The 14,426-nt window shown below is 40.8% G+C and overlaps 1 protein-coding gene across 1 annotated transcript in view; it reads right to left on the bottom strand.

The window, feature by feature from the left end:
- Positions 1–14,426, bottom strand: part of EXPH5 (exophilin 5) — a 35,142-nt gene that overhangs the window by 11,920 nt on the left and 8,796 nt on the right. The window contains exons 2-4 of the mRNA XM_036388354.1: positions 5,754–5,911; positions 1,582–1,653; positions 1,335–1,479 (exon numbers count right to left, since the gene is read on the bottom strand). Coding sequence (XP_036244247.1) covers positions 1,335–1,479; positions 1,582–1,653; positions 5,754–5,911 — 375 coding nt within the window. The remainder of the gene's footprint in view (positions 1–1,334; positions 1,480–1,581; positions 1,654–5,753; positions 5,912–14,426) is intronic.

Genomic DNA, 14,426 nt, shown 5'->3' with positions numbered 1-14,426 from the left:
ACACAAGTGTCCCTCTATTCTTCAGGGAAGACTGTGGCCCAGTGTTTCTGTGTTCCAGGATAAGGGGCATTACCAGGTCACAAGAAAGAGGAAGGAGAAGATGACAGGTATGGAGCAGTGTTAACACTGCATATTCTTTTTCTATGTTGTGTTGTTATGTAAGAGATTGTTACCAGTGAAAATCCACAAAGCTAACCTCAAAGCCTCAACTTAAACCTCTCCTTAAATCTCCTGCTTTCATACAAACACTCCACAATAGCAAGCTGCTCTGTTACAAAACCTACGTATCAGACTAATCATAATTTCTTTAGAGGCTTGCATTCCCTGTCATTGTTTATTACAGCTGTTTTATTACATCATGCCAGCAGGGAGCCCCAGGCACAGACCAGAATACCAATGTGAGACGCACTGAGCAAAAATCAGCTTTTTGTACCAAAGATCTCGCATCTTTGTACTTGGATTTCACAGCACTGCACGATGCAGCTCTACCTGTGATTGCCAGTCCCAAGCATTACCCTAAGATGCACACAAGAATAGTAAGACTTCATGCACGTGTTGCTGACATACAGCCACACAGGACAAAAGTTAAGAGAGATCAGGCAGCCTAACCAGCCTGACTGTAGCTTCCCCCACCCCTTTTCCTCTGAACAACAGCTTCAACCCTGGGAATGGCAAAGGAGAAGGATGCTCTTCAAACAGCAGCTCCTGAGCTGTGTATGAGACCAACTTTGGTTCAGATTCAAAAACCAAAGTAAACCAAAGCATGCCCAAGTACTGAACCCAAAGCACTGACAAAGCCCAGAAGGCAAAAGGGCCAAGAGCTGTCCGGTTTGCCTGGCTGGAGCTGAAGCTGCAGGGCTGCCTCTAAGCTGCCTCTGGGCTAGAAATGGTGGGAACTGATGCAGCAGAGCTGCCTGGGGCCGGTACTCTCTGCCATGACTTGGGAAAGCTATGCTTTCCTATTGTATCACAGCCATAGGGCACCAGATCCCCATGCACCTCACACCGTGTCCTCTTGAGAGGGAATGAAACGATGCAGCTGCTCCAAAGTCTACAGTCTTTCATATACTTTAAGTCCTGTGCAAAAAAAGGTTTAGCCAAGAGACTCTACCTACTACTTGTGACTTAGTCCTCTTTCTTCTGACATAATATAGATAATCTCTTCATTACAGGACCAAGTAAAATCACAGTCTTCCCAATGAGGTAAAAAGCAAGAGACTGAAAAAAATAATTCAACAAAATTTTCTAAAACTTTAGAACTTTGTTCTATACCACAGAACAATTCATATACTTTTTAAAAGCTGGAAATAATGTATGTTCTCATTATAGCTCACCGTGGTTGCTTCTGAGTCTGGGTTTTCCTTGATCTTCTAAAGGAGGAAAGCCAAGCAAAAGGTGATCTGAACCCCAAAAAGGAAGCTGAAGTGTTCTTTTGTGCTTGAGGATTCATGCGGGATGACATTTTTATTTCTTTATGATCTAAAAATGTGATAAAAAGTAGATTTGTTTTGAGTTCTTAATAAATGCAGTATTAAAATATACATAAATGTTTTATCTTAATAAAAAATTTCTTTTGGTTACCTTTTATGTCAGGTAAATCCAGTTTTGACATTTTTGGACAAACTATGTGACATACTGGTTTATAATGACTAACTAGAAGACAGAGAAAGATAAACAGGTCTAAAGTTTCAAAATGTATTATTTGTTTTGGGTGATGCATGTGAGCTACATGAGGCTGATTTTCACAAAGTAATCAGAACTCAATTACTTGAAAATCATACCTCTTTTAAAATACAGGCAAATCAAACATTTGAAAATTGAGGCCCTCACAATCATTACTCACTTTCTTTTTACGTTTGTAAGAAATATAATTGTGACAACCCAGAACATACAATGACGTAACTGACTGTAATGTAACTACATAACACTAACTCAGACTAATGTGTCCTCTGTATCATAGATTTCCTTACACTGGGATTCCTGTGGCCACTAGAGTACCTTTTTTTTCTGCTACAAACTGCATATCACATCTGTATTTTCAATGCAAGATATAGTGAATGATTTCTTTGGGAAGGTTATGACCTGTTTTCTTCAAACAGAACATTAACTCAGTCTGCCTGTAAAAGCAGCTGGCATTTGGTGGGAAGATGAGTATCACTTATAGAAAAGGCAAAGAAATGGCAGGATCTGCACCACACTACAGAGAACTCAGGAATAAGGCTTTTTTTTTTTTCCCCATTTAAAGCAACACATGCCTGACACAATACAACAGCCTGAAAATGGCTTATCCAATGACTGTAGGAGAAAGCAAACCCAGAAATTAGGGCAAAGTGTCATTTATAACAACAGCAAGGGGCAGCATTTTGGACATTGTCCAAAATGAAGTAAATAATTCATGTCATGTGATTTAAATCTTGTGTGTAATACATGGCTTCACCTTCAGTGACAATCTCTGTGTACTTCAAAATGCCTCATTCTTTACCCCTTTCAGAGCCTATTCTCTTGGTGGCATTGACTTGACAATGCAGGTAACATCAAGAGAGTCCTAATAGCACTGCCATAGCCAAGATGGTCTAGGGATGTAGACACAGCAAGGCTTGCAGGAAGAAGTAGGATCTTTTATTTAGCCAGCTTATACCGTTGGAAATATCAGACAAGCCTCTGAGGCACACAAGCCCTTCTTCAGATCTGAAATAGAAACAGGTGCTTTCAAAGTTAAATGCCAGAGAACAATTACACAGAGTTTAGTCAATGAGACCATCTCTGAAGGAGAAAAATAGTAGGTAGCTGAGGACTGGAGGGGATGTTGGGGATAAAAGGTCAGGAAAGACTGAGACCTATTTTGTGCAGGTCTGTAGTATGAGGAAAATGTTTAAGGTTTCACTTATCTTTTGAAATCCATGACTCTATTTCCAGTTGCTATGAAGCACAAATAGGAGGAGCTCAATGAAAAACATGCAGAAGTGTGAATGGAATAAAAGCGTATATTGTGCATGAGAACTATCTGGATAGAAGATGAAAGACAGTGCAGAGTACTTTTTTATAGAGAGTATGCTTTTTATAGAGACACCATGTTTCTTGTGCATGTTCATTTTGGATGGGCATCAGAACCTGTGAAATGAGATCTCAAGAAATTGCTTCCTGGTCAGGCCAACTTTTCAGGCTTTGACTCTCACCCTTATGATAAGCACTAGCATGCCTTTAGCCCTGTGTTACCAGAAAAAGTTTTCACTAGTATAGTCAAACCTTTTTCATCCAAACTCATCTACTTATTCCAAATGTCATTTAGGTGCTTTTAGTTTTTTAAGAAAACTAGGCAAAACGAAAATTTTTTGTGCTAGTTTTGGCTGGTATAGTTAATTTTTTTTCCATAGCTGCTTGCATGGGCTGTGTTCTGGATTTGTGCTGTAAGCAGTGTCAGTAACACAGGGATGTTTTAGTCACTGCTGAGCAGCACTTACACAGAGTTAAGACCTCTCCTGCCTCTCACCCCACCCTACAAGCAAGTAGCTCAGTGTGCACAAGGAGCTGGGAGGAGACACAGCTGGGACAGCTGACCCCAGCTGATCCAAGGGACATTCCAGACCATACAGCACCGTGCTCAGCGTGGCTCACCGTAGCTCAGTGTGCACAAGGAGCTGGGAGGAGACACAGCTGGGACAGCTGACCCCAGCTGATCCAAGGGACATTCCAGACCATACAGCACCGTGCTCAGCGTGGCAAGCTGGTGGGGAAAGAAGGAAGGGAGGATGTTCAGAGTGATAGTGTTTGTGTTCCCAAGCAACCATTGTGCGTGCTAGAGCCCAGGTTTCCTGGGGAAAGCTGAACACCTGCCTGCCCACAAGAAGTGGTGACTTAATTCTTTGGTTTGCTTCCTCATGTGCAAGGTTTATCCTTTATCTATGAAACTGTGTTTATCTCAACTCATGAGTTCTCTCACTTTTAGCCTCTTGCTCATCCTGATGGTGGTCAAGTGAATGAGCCACTGGGTGGTGCTTAGTTGATGGCTGGGGTTAAACCACAAGAGTTCTTTGGGATACCCAATGTAAAGCTCAAAGTGTTTGAGATAATGACAGATTTCAGTGGAATGTGCTAGACTGAATTTATCACTTTTCATGCTGTTTAGCTATTAATTGACAGGCTCCAGTGCTTGCCATGGGGCTTGCTTGCCAGGCTGTAAGTTAGAGCCTAGTGCTCCTTGGTGCAATGGTTATGTGCCACGGTTATGGTGCATCTCTGAAGGGATTGTGACCAAGAGTAAGTCTATAGAAGGTACACACCTCGAAGAATCTGTGGCTGTGCATGTGGTCATGCTGGAGAACCTCAAAGTGAGTGGCCATGGATAAGCCCATGACTCCCCCACAGAGACTGCAGCCACAGGTAAAGCCATGTTGGAGTAGGTACATTTCTGAAGGCATTGTGGCCCATGGAGGAGGTCATGCTGGAAAAGGTGCACCTCAGATGGACTGGGGCTGTGGATAACTCCATGCTGCAGCAAGTATATCCCTGGAGAGACTGTGACTCTACTTGGAGCAGGTATACCCCTGAGACACTGCAGTATATGAGTAAGGCTAAGCTGGAGCAGAGGCAAGGTGAAGGCAGTGGAGTGGTTAATGGGGATACACTGAAGAGTGTGGGACCTGAGTGTGATGTAAATGGCATGGAATAAGGAGTAAAGAATGTGCTGGGTTTGGCTGTGATGATTAATTATTTCTATAGTAGCTAAAATGGGGCTGTGTTCTGGATTTGTGCTGGGAACAGTCATTGGTAATTCAGGGATGTTTTCCTTACTGCTGAGCAGGGTTTACACAGAGCCAAGGCCTTTCTGCTTCTCAGCCCATCCCATCAGCAAGTGGATTGGGGGTGTACAAGGAGGCAGGAGGGGACACAGCTGGGGCCAGCATACCTGATGAATATCCCATACCATACAGCATCATACTCAGCATATAAAATCTAGGGAAAGAAGAGGGAAGGGGGGACATTCACAGTGATGGCATTTGTCTCCTCAAGTCACTGTTCCATGTGATGGAGCCCTGGAGATGCTGAACACCTGCCTGACCATGGGGAGTGGTGAATGAATGCTTGCTTTGCTTTGCTTGTGTGCGTGGCTTTTGCTTTATCTATAAACTGTCATTACATCAATTCACTTTTAGCCCTCCAATTCTCACCCCCTCCCATGGTGGGGGAGCGAGTGGCTGTGTAGTGCTTTGCTGCCAGCTGGGGTTAAACCACAACCTTTTTGTACAATGCAGACATCACTGCTTTGATTGGGAAACTACCACTGTATTTACTATACTTATAGCAATTTCATTTTGATTAATAAAGACTTTTTTTTTACAGTGAGAACAATTAATCACTGGAACAGCCTCCTCAGGGCCATGGTAGAGTCCCCATCACTAGAGGTTTAGAGATGTGACTGCAAATGGTGCCAAATAATGTCATTCAGGTTCCCCTTCCTATGAAAAACTGACCTGGAGATCTTCTGATGTCCTTCCAACCTGGGCCATACTATGATTCTAACTATGGCATAAAAATATCAGGGATTTTCTGTTGTGAATCCCAGCTCTGCTTTTAACAGAACCTGCTCAAAGAAACATACCCATTTTGAAAATACATCTTTAGTAAAACTATGATTTGAGAAAAAGCTCAGTGCAATTTCAGAAACTCCTTAACTATTACACTTTGATATGCCATAAGACATTGGTTTGGTGACCACTATTATATAGATGAGGAGATAGACAAATGTAACTCACTGGTGTTTTTGCTCTTCCTTAGCTGATGCTCTAATGGTGGTTTTAACATTCTATTGACATCAATGTAATTCTGATATTTTCTTCTTTTTATTTCTTCAAACCATTCTCCAGTCACTCCCTGCAGCCCTTTTTCAGACTTCTTTCTCTTCAGAAGTTTGCTAAAAAGGAAAAAAAAAAGCCATTTTAGATATAACAGGGCTGTCATCAGGAACTCTCCCTGTTTTTCTTTAAAGTATTTACAGTATATCTCTAAATATAATGACTTTTACAAAGGCAGTGAGACATGATACATTCATAGCAATCACATAAAAGTTTTAGTGACAGCAACATTCTCCTGTTTAACAAATGAGATTATGGGACCAGGTTGAGTGAATGACTTATATGCTTGCATTATTCTCTTCCTTGAGGAAGTGCATCTTTTTTCCTTGCAAGAATAAGGCAATCCATACTCATCCTAAAATAAATTGAAAGTAAGATTAAGTTGATCCGATAATCAAATTAGAATAAATAACACTCTGAATAAAGCAAATTTTGAGATATTTATTCACTCATTTAAATAGAAGTAATAACAAGATTATTTTTATTTTCTAGGGGTAGATCACTGATGCCCTGACAATGAGGTGCCCACTACACATCTGCCATGCAAAGGAAAACAGTAAATTGAGAATTCAGCTAATAGATATTCATGAAACATGCTCAACAAGTTTATCACATTTTCCTCTTTCCTTGATGCATAGTGATTCTGCTTGTGTTCAATATGGAAGGAGGCAGCTAATAATGAATATGAATGTTCTGCCACACTGAGGTGCAGCCTGAGCAAGCTACATGCATGTGGCTGCAACTGAAGAAGATACTTAGTATCAAGTTTAGATTTTAGACCAAGAGGTCATAGGAATGAATTGTTTAGTTGGACAGAAAAGAACAAGGTACAATTGCAAAGGAGTGGGAATAGTGCAAGGGACATGCAAAGTTACTTGTTTTCAAATTACATTACACTAGTGTCAAAAGTATGGATGCAAATACAGCAAATCCACACCCCCAGCTGATTCTGATGGCAACAAAACAAGACGTCGTGCACAGCCTGGAGATGTAATACCAATGTTTGAGCGAGGCTTTCATGTAAATCTGCCTCCTTAATCAGTGGTAAAAATCTGTGTCCAGGAATACAGATGCTCTCAGAGAACATAAGTTGCTTCAGTTATCAATTTAAGTAAAAACTCATCTGAGACAATACTACTTCACAGAACAAACTTAAAATTAAACATCTAGTCTGGAAATGGATATATTTTTATCTGGAATTTATAGAATTCATTGTCCATACTAGCCCCTACCATGCATCTGGTGGCATCTGCTGGACAGGAAGGCTGGAGGGAGACATTTTTGGGAAATGAGTATTTCCCTTGAAGAAGATTACACAGCCACATGCACGAGTACTAGCCATTCCAAATAAACTTATTACAAAGGCAAAAATGTTACTCATCGCAGATATTACCGCACCATGGGAGTGACTAAACACCGTAAATGCATTGTGCAGCCTGGAACGCAGCCTAGCACTGATGTGAAACAGGAGGGGATGAACAACGTGCTCTCAGTAGCCAACTCCATGACCTCACTCCTGTGGTAAAGGGGATCCAAAGGGGATCCAAGATACTGGGAGGAGTAAAAGCACGGAGAGGAGGGCATGAGCTCCTTGGGGAGTAGCTGCAGCCACGGCGACTGCTCGGGATACAACCCCTGGGCAGTTCTGCTGAAGTCCCAAAGGCGGAGAGCATCTGTTAGGATCCATCCCCGCGGGGTTTTAGATCCCACCGTGCCGAATCGCTTCTCCCGCGGGAGGCGGCGCTGGGATCGCCGCTCCCGGGCAGCGGCGGGCGGGGCCCTGGCGCCCCCCGGCGGCGGCCGCCGGCAGCACCGCCCAGCGCCCGCTCCCGGCGCGTCCCGGGGCAGCGCCGCCGCCCAGCGCCCGCGGCCGGGAAGCGACAGGGCGGACGGAGAAACAGCTGTTTGCCGCACATTTACGCATTCCACAGCAAAGGGAACTATAAAACCCCCACAATCACTCTATAATAGACCGCACCAGACACGGCACGAACGCGCCTTGCACAGAGAAATGGAGTTAAAGTAGTGCACAAACACTGACTTCATTGCTTAAACACTGTAAAGTCTGTACTGGTACATGCTTGGCATTATTTGTAGTCCTTATCTGTGAATATGCTGCTTTTGAATTGTGCTGTCATGTCCAACTCATCAAATAAATCCTTTAAACTGCCTGTGTATATTTATATTTACACACACAAAGAGGCATATATGTAACCCTATATATGTAGTTATTTGAGTAACAAATAATAGTTAATGAGTATGATACACGATACATAGTCGCAGTATTGCACGACTGTTAAGTATTTCTCCTTCGTGATGACTCCCAGCCAAACCACATCATTTCCCTACATATCTGCTCTGTCAAGTTTACTGCCCCCTCACGACACTAATGAACACTGGTTGTGAGCCAGGAGGAAAGCCCATCTCAAGAAACAATTACAGCAGGAGATGCTATCTGCACTCAGTATTGCAATGAACCTGCCTCTGAGGCAGCACTATTGTTACTTGGATAACACATTATGTGTTGAGACACTGCACCTTAGGAGTGTCAAAACACCTATTGCCCTCTAAACCAAATGTACTAATCCTGCTTCCAAGTCTGCTCCATCCATCCTTACTCCTCATTTGCCTACAGCTATTTTCTACACTTGGAGCCACTACCTTTTGAGAGGAGAAAACATCATTGTGACTGGGAAAAGTATCTATAAACTATTGTGGGATTGAAGGCAAATCCATTCCCAGGATTACTAACAGGAGACTGCTCCACAAACCAGTGCAGGCAGCAACCCTAAATGACCTCACAGGCTCATTATCTTTTCCCATCTATTATTCTATACAGCGCCTAAACCAATGAATCACTCAGGAGCAACTTCTTTGCACTGGTTTTAAAAACAACTCTTCCTTATTGGCACAAGGATGTCCCAGTATTTCTTACAGACATCTCCAGGGAAAAGTTACCCTAAATGTTTGTGTGCTCTAGACTTTCATGTGGGTTACCATAAATACTGTCCATAGATGTGCAGCCTCCCCTGCCACTTCCTGTTAGGATAATAAGGAGCTTTAATTGCTACTGTAAGAAGAAAGGCATTTTCCTTACCATCTTCACTCTGAATATAAAGAGGAATATGTGTTCAGGGTAGTAGAAACTGGGTTGCCAAATAGGACATTTGGGGACAGCACTTGTTTGCAGAGGACAGAGTATTCAATCCCAGTTTTGCTAAAAGCAGAAATTATTATTCCTATTGAATTTAGCAGAGCAGGATTTGACCCTAAAGGACTCTTACCACACACACTTCATAAGAGAACAGATAAGCAGCAACTACAAAGAATGAAAAATTGCACCAGGTAAAGAATAAACAGATCAAATTCACTCATTGGATCAAAGCTCTCAGTGTCTGAAAATACAAGACTGAAAGGACTGCAAAAAAAAAATACTGTTGAAAGCATTAGACAAAAAATACAGCAGGGCAGATAACTTGCAGTAACCTAAACCAAGCTTTTCTCTTTACTCTGTTCATATTCCTTGCTTTGTCAGGAAGAAAAGGCTAGAGATCAATTAAAAATCAATGCTGAAGAATCTGTTGTTTCCCAATTTTTTTTTTTTTACTTCAACTTACCCCCTTCCTACCACTTTATACATTATGGTGCACTGGTGAACTGTACAACTCCATCACCTCCATGATCAGCTATTTTTCTAGAAAACTCTGTCTGTTTTCACAGCCTCAAGTAGCTCTAAAACGCTGTCCTGGGACAACCCTATGATGCTGGATTGTATCCCCATTTGTCTGTTTAGCCCAGAAATATGTTCTGCACCTCTCAAACTAGATCTGACAGCGAAGAAGGGGAGAAGGAAAAACAGTGGATTTTTTTTCACAACTGTGTTCAAAACACAGAGGTAAGCAGTGCTCTCAGAGTTCCCTGCTCTGCAGACAGATGGGGAGTTTTCCCTTGCTATTTTTGCTGGTTTTTCCTCTCGTTAGCTGAAGCCAGAAGGGTTTTTTTGGAATGGTTTGGCCATTGTTTGGCCCGGGAACACCAGGACTATGATCCAGGGGTCGCCCAAGCTGCACTGCGGCCAGGACACCAGACCCGAGCCCCGGAGAGACTGAGAGAAAGCCAAGGACACACCCACAGAAAGGACTCTGAACTACAAAGGACTCTCTCTGAATCTGCCATCTCTTCAGAACAGCAAGAGGTTCCATCGTTTAATATTTTTCATTTTCTCATGTTTGTGAATACTTTGCTTGTTAAAGAAACAGACTTTTCTACTTTTCTCAAAGGCTGTTTATCACCTGAGTACATGGGGGGGAAGAGCTGCTGAATTTTGCCCTTTAGGGAACATCCTTTTGGAAGTTCCCTTCCAAATTTGTCCCAAACCAGGACAAATGCATACACAAGTATATTTTCTTACTTATAGTTCCTTTTAATTTTATGAAAACAATTTAAAGACATGCTTCCAAGTTATCATTTCATTTAAAAATAAAAGGGACATGAAGTATCATTGAGAAAGGCAAAGGCTACCACATGTGAAATAATTTGAAAAAAATTATTATCTGTCATTTCCTAGAAACGTATAATAGCAATAACAACAACATTTTGGTTTCCAAGGTGCCAGAGAAGCTCCTGTGGCAGGTTAATCCTACCAGGAAGAAAAACAATGTGTCAACACACTCTTTCCTAGCATGTCAGACACACAACAGGTCTGTTTTCTAAAGCAGTCTTTATTCTTAGTAGCTGGTATACTTTTACTCAGGTTAAAGCATGTTTTGTTTATTTTTCTTTCTTACTGTTGTCTCTTTGGCTAATAAAAATGAACCAAGTCAGCCTCATTATTACCTGTAAGACATTATGCACAAGTAGATGAATCACAGAGGAAAAAGACTCCCATGTTTTGGTTGTACATACTACAAGACAATGTAAAAAGATCTAACAGAAAATTCACTTATTTTTTATTTGATACATGTAAAATGAAGCACTTCTGCAGTAATTCTCTGAAAAGTCAAGGTCTCCTGTATTTTGATGAACAAAATGTGTTGCCAATCAATAATGGTTGAATCTAACCTGCTTGGTCGTTGTTGCTCAAATTTAATTTTCTCTTCCTCTGAAATACTAGTTTTTTAAGTGTTCATCCTTTTCATCCTTCTGTCATTTTTGTCATTATGTATTCATTTTATAATGCTCACTAACCCATTAAGTTGCCCTCAGATGTATTTATCTGAGTATGTGAGCAACAGAACTAAAGATGTGCATGGGCACCGAGCATGTGGCACAACAATGCAGAATAAAGAGTGTGGGTTCAGTGTCTGTGACTGACCAGGACCCAGACACCAATAAACGTAATGGAAGGACTTCAACTCTCCTGAAGAGGCACCAGGTCAGGCTGCGGGAGGGAGAGTCCCCTAGTGGTGACACCCCTGCGTGGAAAGCAGCAACTGGAAATGCCAAGAAATATTCACCTGAAGGCCAGGGGTGCCCAGCACTGAACTGTATGGCATACGTTTTCAATTCCACTTTAATGGTCGCATGACGTTGCCAGCTCATAATTATCCCTAAGTACCTAAATTCCAGTAATGTGCAAAACCAACAGGCAGAAGGCAGAGGAAAGTGGAAAAGTAATTAATCTTCTCTAGTTTTTCATCCCAGACTACATTTAATAGGCAGAAGTACTTAAAACACAAAGATATCACTTCTGCACATGAATTTGATATGCAGCCAGAAGTATCCTTCAAACAGCAAGTAGGGCTACAGAAACAGATACTTGCAAACAGAAACATAATTTTGTCCTTAGAACACTTTTTTTGAGAAGAGGTATCAGATTTATACATTAAGGCCTGCTGTGTGTGTCAGGGATACAGTCAGAGAATATGTGAGTTTAAGGTAGAACATCTTTTCTGCCCTTACTGAAGTTCTACCTTGTCTGCTTATGGGGAAAACTCTTCCACTTCCACCTCTCCTCTTCCTCATTAAAAAGTAGAATAAATCACAAAATCTGACATTATTACACTATCTCTATTCAACAAATTTATTCATTTAAATTAAAGCTGATCACCTGCTTTGAGATAGCCTAATCCAGTGGCACTGTGTGCATTCATTACACACAATCCACAAAGACAGTGAGACTATGAGCATACATGAAACACTGGAGTCCCAATGGACATTCAATACTTCTACTCTATAAACCACGATGACTTTTGTGTCTACAATTCTTTAACTTCAGCAGCGTCTATACAGTGACCAAAAGTTACCTGTGTTTTCTCCAAAACATTAGCTTCTCATATTAAACTATGTGAAATTAATATACTGACTTACACTAGCCGCTGTTTTCCTTCATCAAGTCCAACACTCCTTTCCCCTTGCAGCTTTTGTCTGCTTTCCTGAGCAAGAGCAAAGAATGACACTTTCCTTTGAAATGGAAAACTAGGAAATGTTGTAAGGGCAAGAACAAAGGTTAATTCTCATGATGACTACATAACTCCTCTCTGTTCTGGCAGCTCAGGAATCAGAAGCTCTCAGTTAAAGCCCTGAAATGAGAAACTCAATGGCTGCCTTCAAAAAGTTAAGTTTTCAAAACAGAGCATTGAAACCTGAGATCACGGGAGCTGAGGGTGATTAATCATGCATCTCAAGGTGTAACAATGCCTCAAGACATTACTTTTAACATTTAACTCTTTCTTTAGCAGCTACCCCGGGTTTACAGTGAAAACATAATTTCAGCTCTGCTGGAACAAACAGAAAAGTCTGTAAGTACAAGATCTTTTAGCAGTTATACATACTTAGAAAATGAAAGCTTTTAGTCCTTTGGGCAGCTGGTCACTAAGAGCAAATAAGGTGGAATACCACTAGGAATGTCACAGCTGTTGGTGACTCTCCAGCTTGGGCTGACTCTCTGCAGTTCCTTTCATAATGCATGCAATGCAGGGGAAAGCTCTATTCTGTGAATGTTTTATCGATTAGTTACAATGTCTCTGTAGGCTACAAATGACAGTCTAGAAAAAAAGGGTGTTACATTGCAAGCTACCTACCAATATTGTATGGTAATAACAAAACAAACCCATGATGCAACAGAAAGAAAACCCACTTATCATCTTTAAAGTGTGTCACATAGCTTCTGAATGGTAGTAATTAATGTCTCTAATGAGATTACTTCATTAATAGGAATTTCTATTAATATTAATACATGCTAATAGAGGCAATGGATATAATTCTCCACATAAAGACTGATTTATTTGCAGTCATAGACGTAGTCTCAGTCCAAAAACACTGGAATAAGTTGTGAGCTCCTGAATTTCTGTCCCAGAAATCTTACATGGAAATGTAAGATGTATACCATGCGTAGCACATGATGGGTTGGAAGGCTGAGGATCAGGTCTCTCAATAAATCTGAAGCTAATGATTAACAGAGACATATTTACTCTGCCAGGGTAGAGCTGCTAGTTGATTACAACGAACTTTTATAAATATTGATAGCATGCAAAGAGACAGTCATCTATTGCAAGTAATTTACAGCTCAGTCATGTATTGTAAAGTTAACTGCCTTACAAAGACATAAAATGCAGACACTATTCCTCATCTTATTGTTTGACTTTCTTTATGAAAAACCTTTCCTAATAAACAATATAAGAAAAAAAAACCCAAAACCAGAAACAAAACACAGGCTAGGTGAGAATTCTGTAGGAGGGGAATCGGTTTCAAATTAAGCGCAAATCCTCATCTCTACAAGCAGGTTTGTGTATGATGGCCCATGGGTCTGGACAGAGTTCTGAAATGGAGAGGCTCCAAAAAGGCCATTTGCTTTTACAGAGCTAAGCCTGAAGCCAAGGGGTCTCAAAATGCACCTTTGCAATCTCAGATAATTGTGCAGAGTCCCACATCAAGCAGAGTTCACAGCTCTGGACAGGTCAGTGTACCTGCACACAGTTTATGTGTTACTGTAACACTACAAAAGCCTCATTTACATTGCTTTAAACTAAGGAAATAGGTCATAAGAATTAATGAAAGCTTTAAAAGTTGACACAGTGGGTGTTTTTCATCTGGAAATGTAATGCTTATATACATGTATGTAATATATACTTACACAGAGATTCTCTCCTATAGTACCTTAGACTCTCATAATTTATCACAACTCTTCCACTGGAAATATATTAGTATAATAATGCTTTAAAATATTATATTTACATGTGTACAATTTTGCATATATTAAAAAACACACAAATATACACATATAAATATGTATTTAAGAACACACAAGTCTCTAATGAAGAAAGAGACTGCAGAGCACCCCAGACACAGTGCTACAGCTTTTCCTGACTGCAGCTTTCTGCACTCAGACCCCTGGTGATCTAAAAATCCAAAGATATGGCCAGTAGAAGTGTTACAGTTCCTTGATTATTCCAATACAATGTAAATTCGATGTAATTTATGTGCTATAAAGTGTAAACATACTGTACTTTTCATAATTTACTCTTGGCTATTGTGGTTTTGATGCATTTGTTCACAGTTAATATGGTACCAGTATATGGATTTATTTATTTCTGAGGTAAGACTGAGAAAAAGAAGATAGTTTCAGTTAAGAGT

Source organism: Molothrus ater, chromosome 2 (assembly GCF_012460135.2).
Source record: "Molothrus ater isolate BHLD 08-10-18 breed brown headed cowbird chromosome 2, BPBGC_Mater_1.1, whole genome shotgun sequence".
NCBI classification, from domain to species: domain Eukaryota; kingdom Metazoa; phylum Chordata; class Aves; order Passeriformes; family Icteridae; genus Molothrus; species Molothrus ater.
This window is presented reverse-complemented; position numbering and strand designations above follow the sequence as displayed.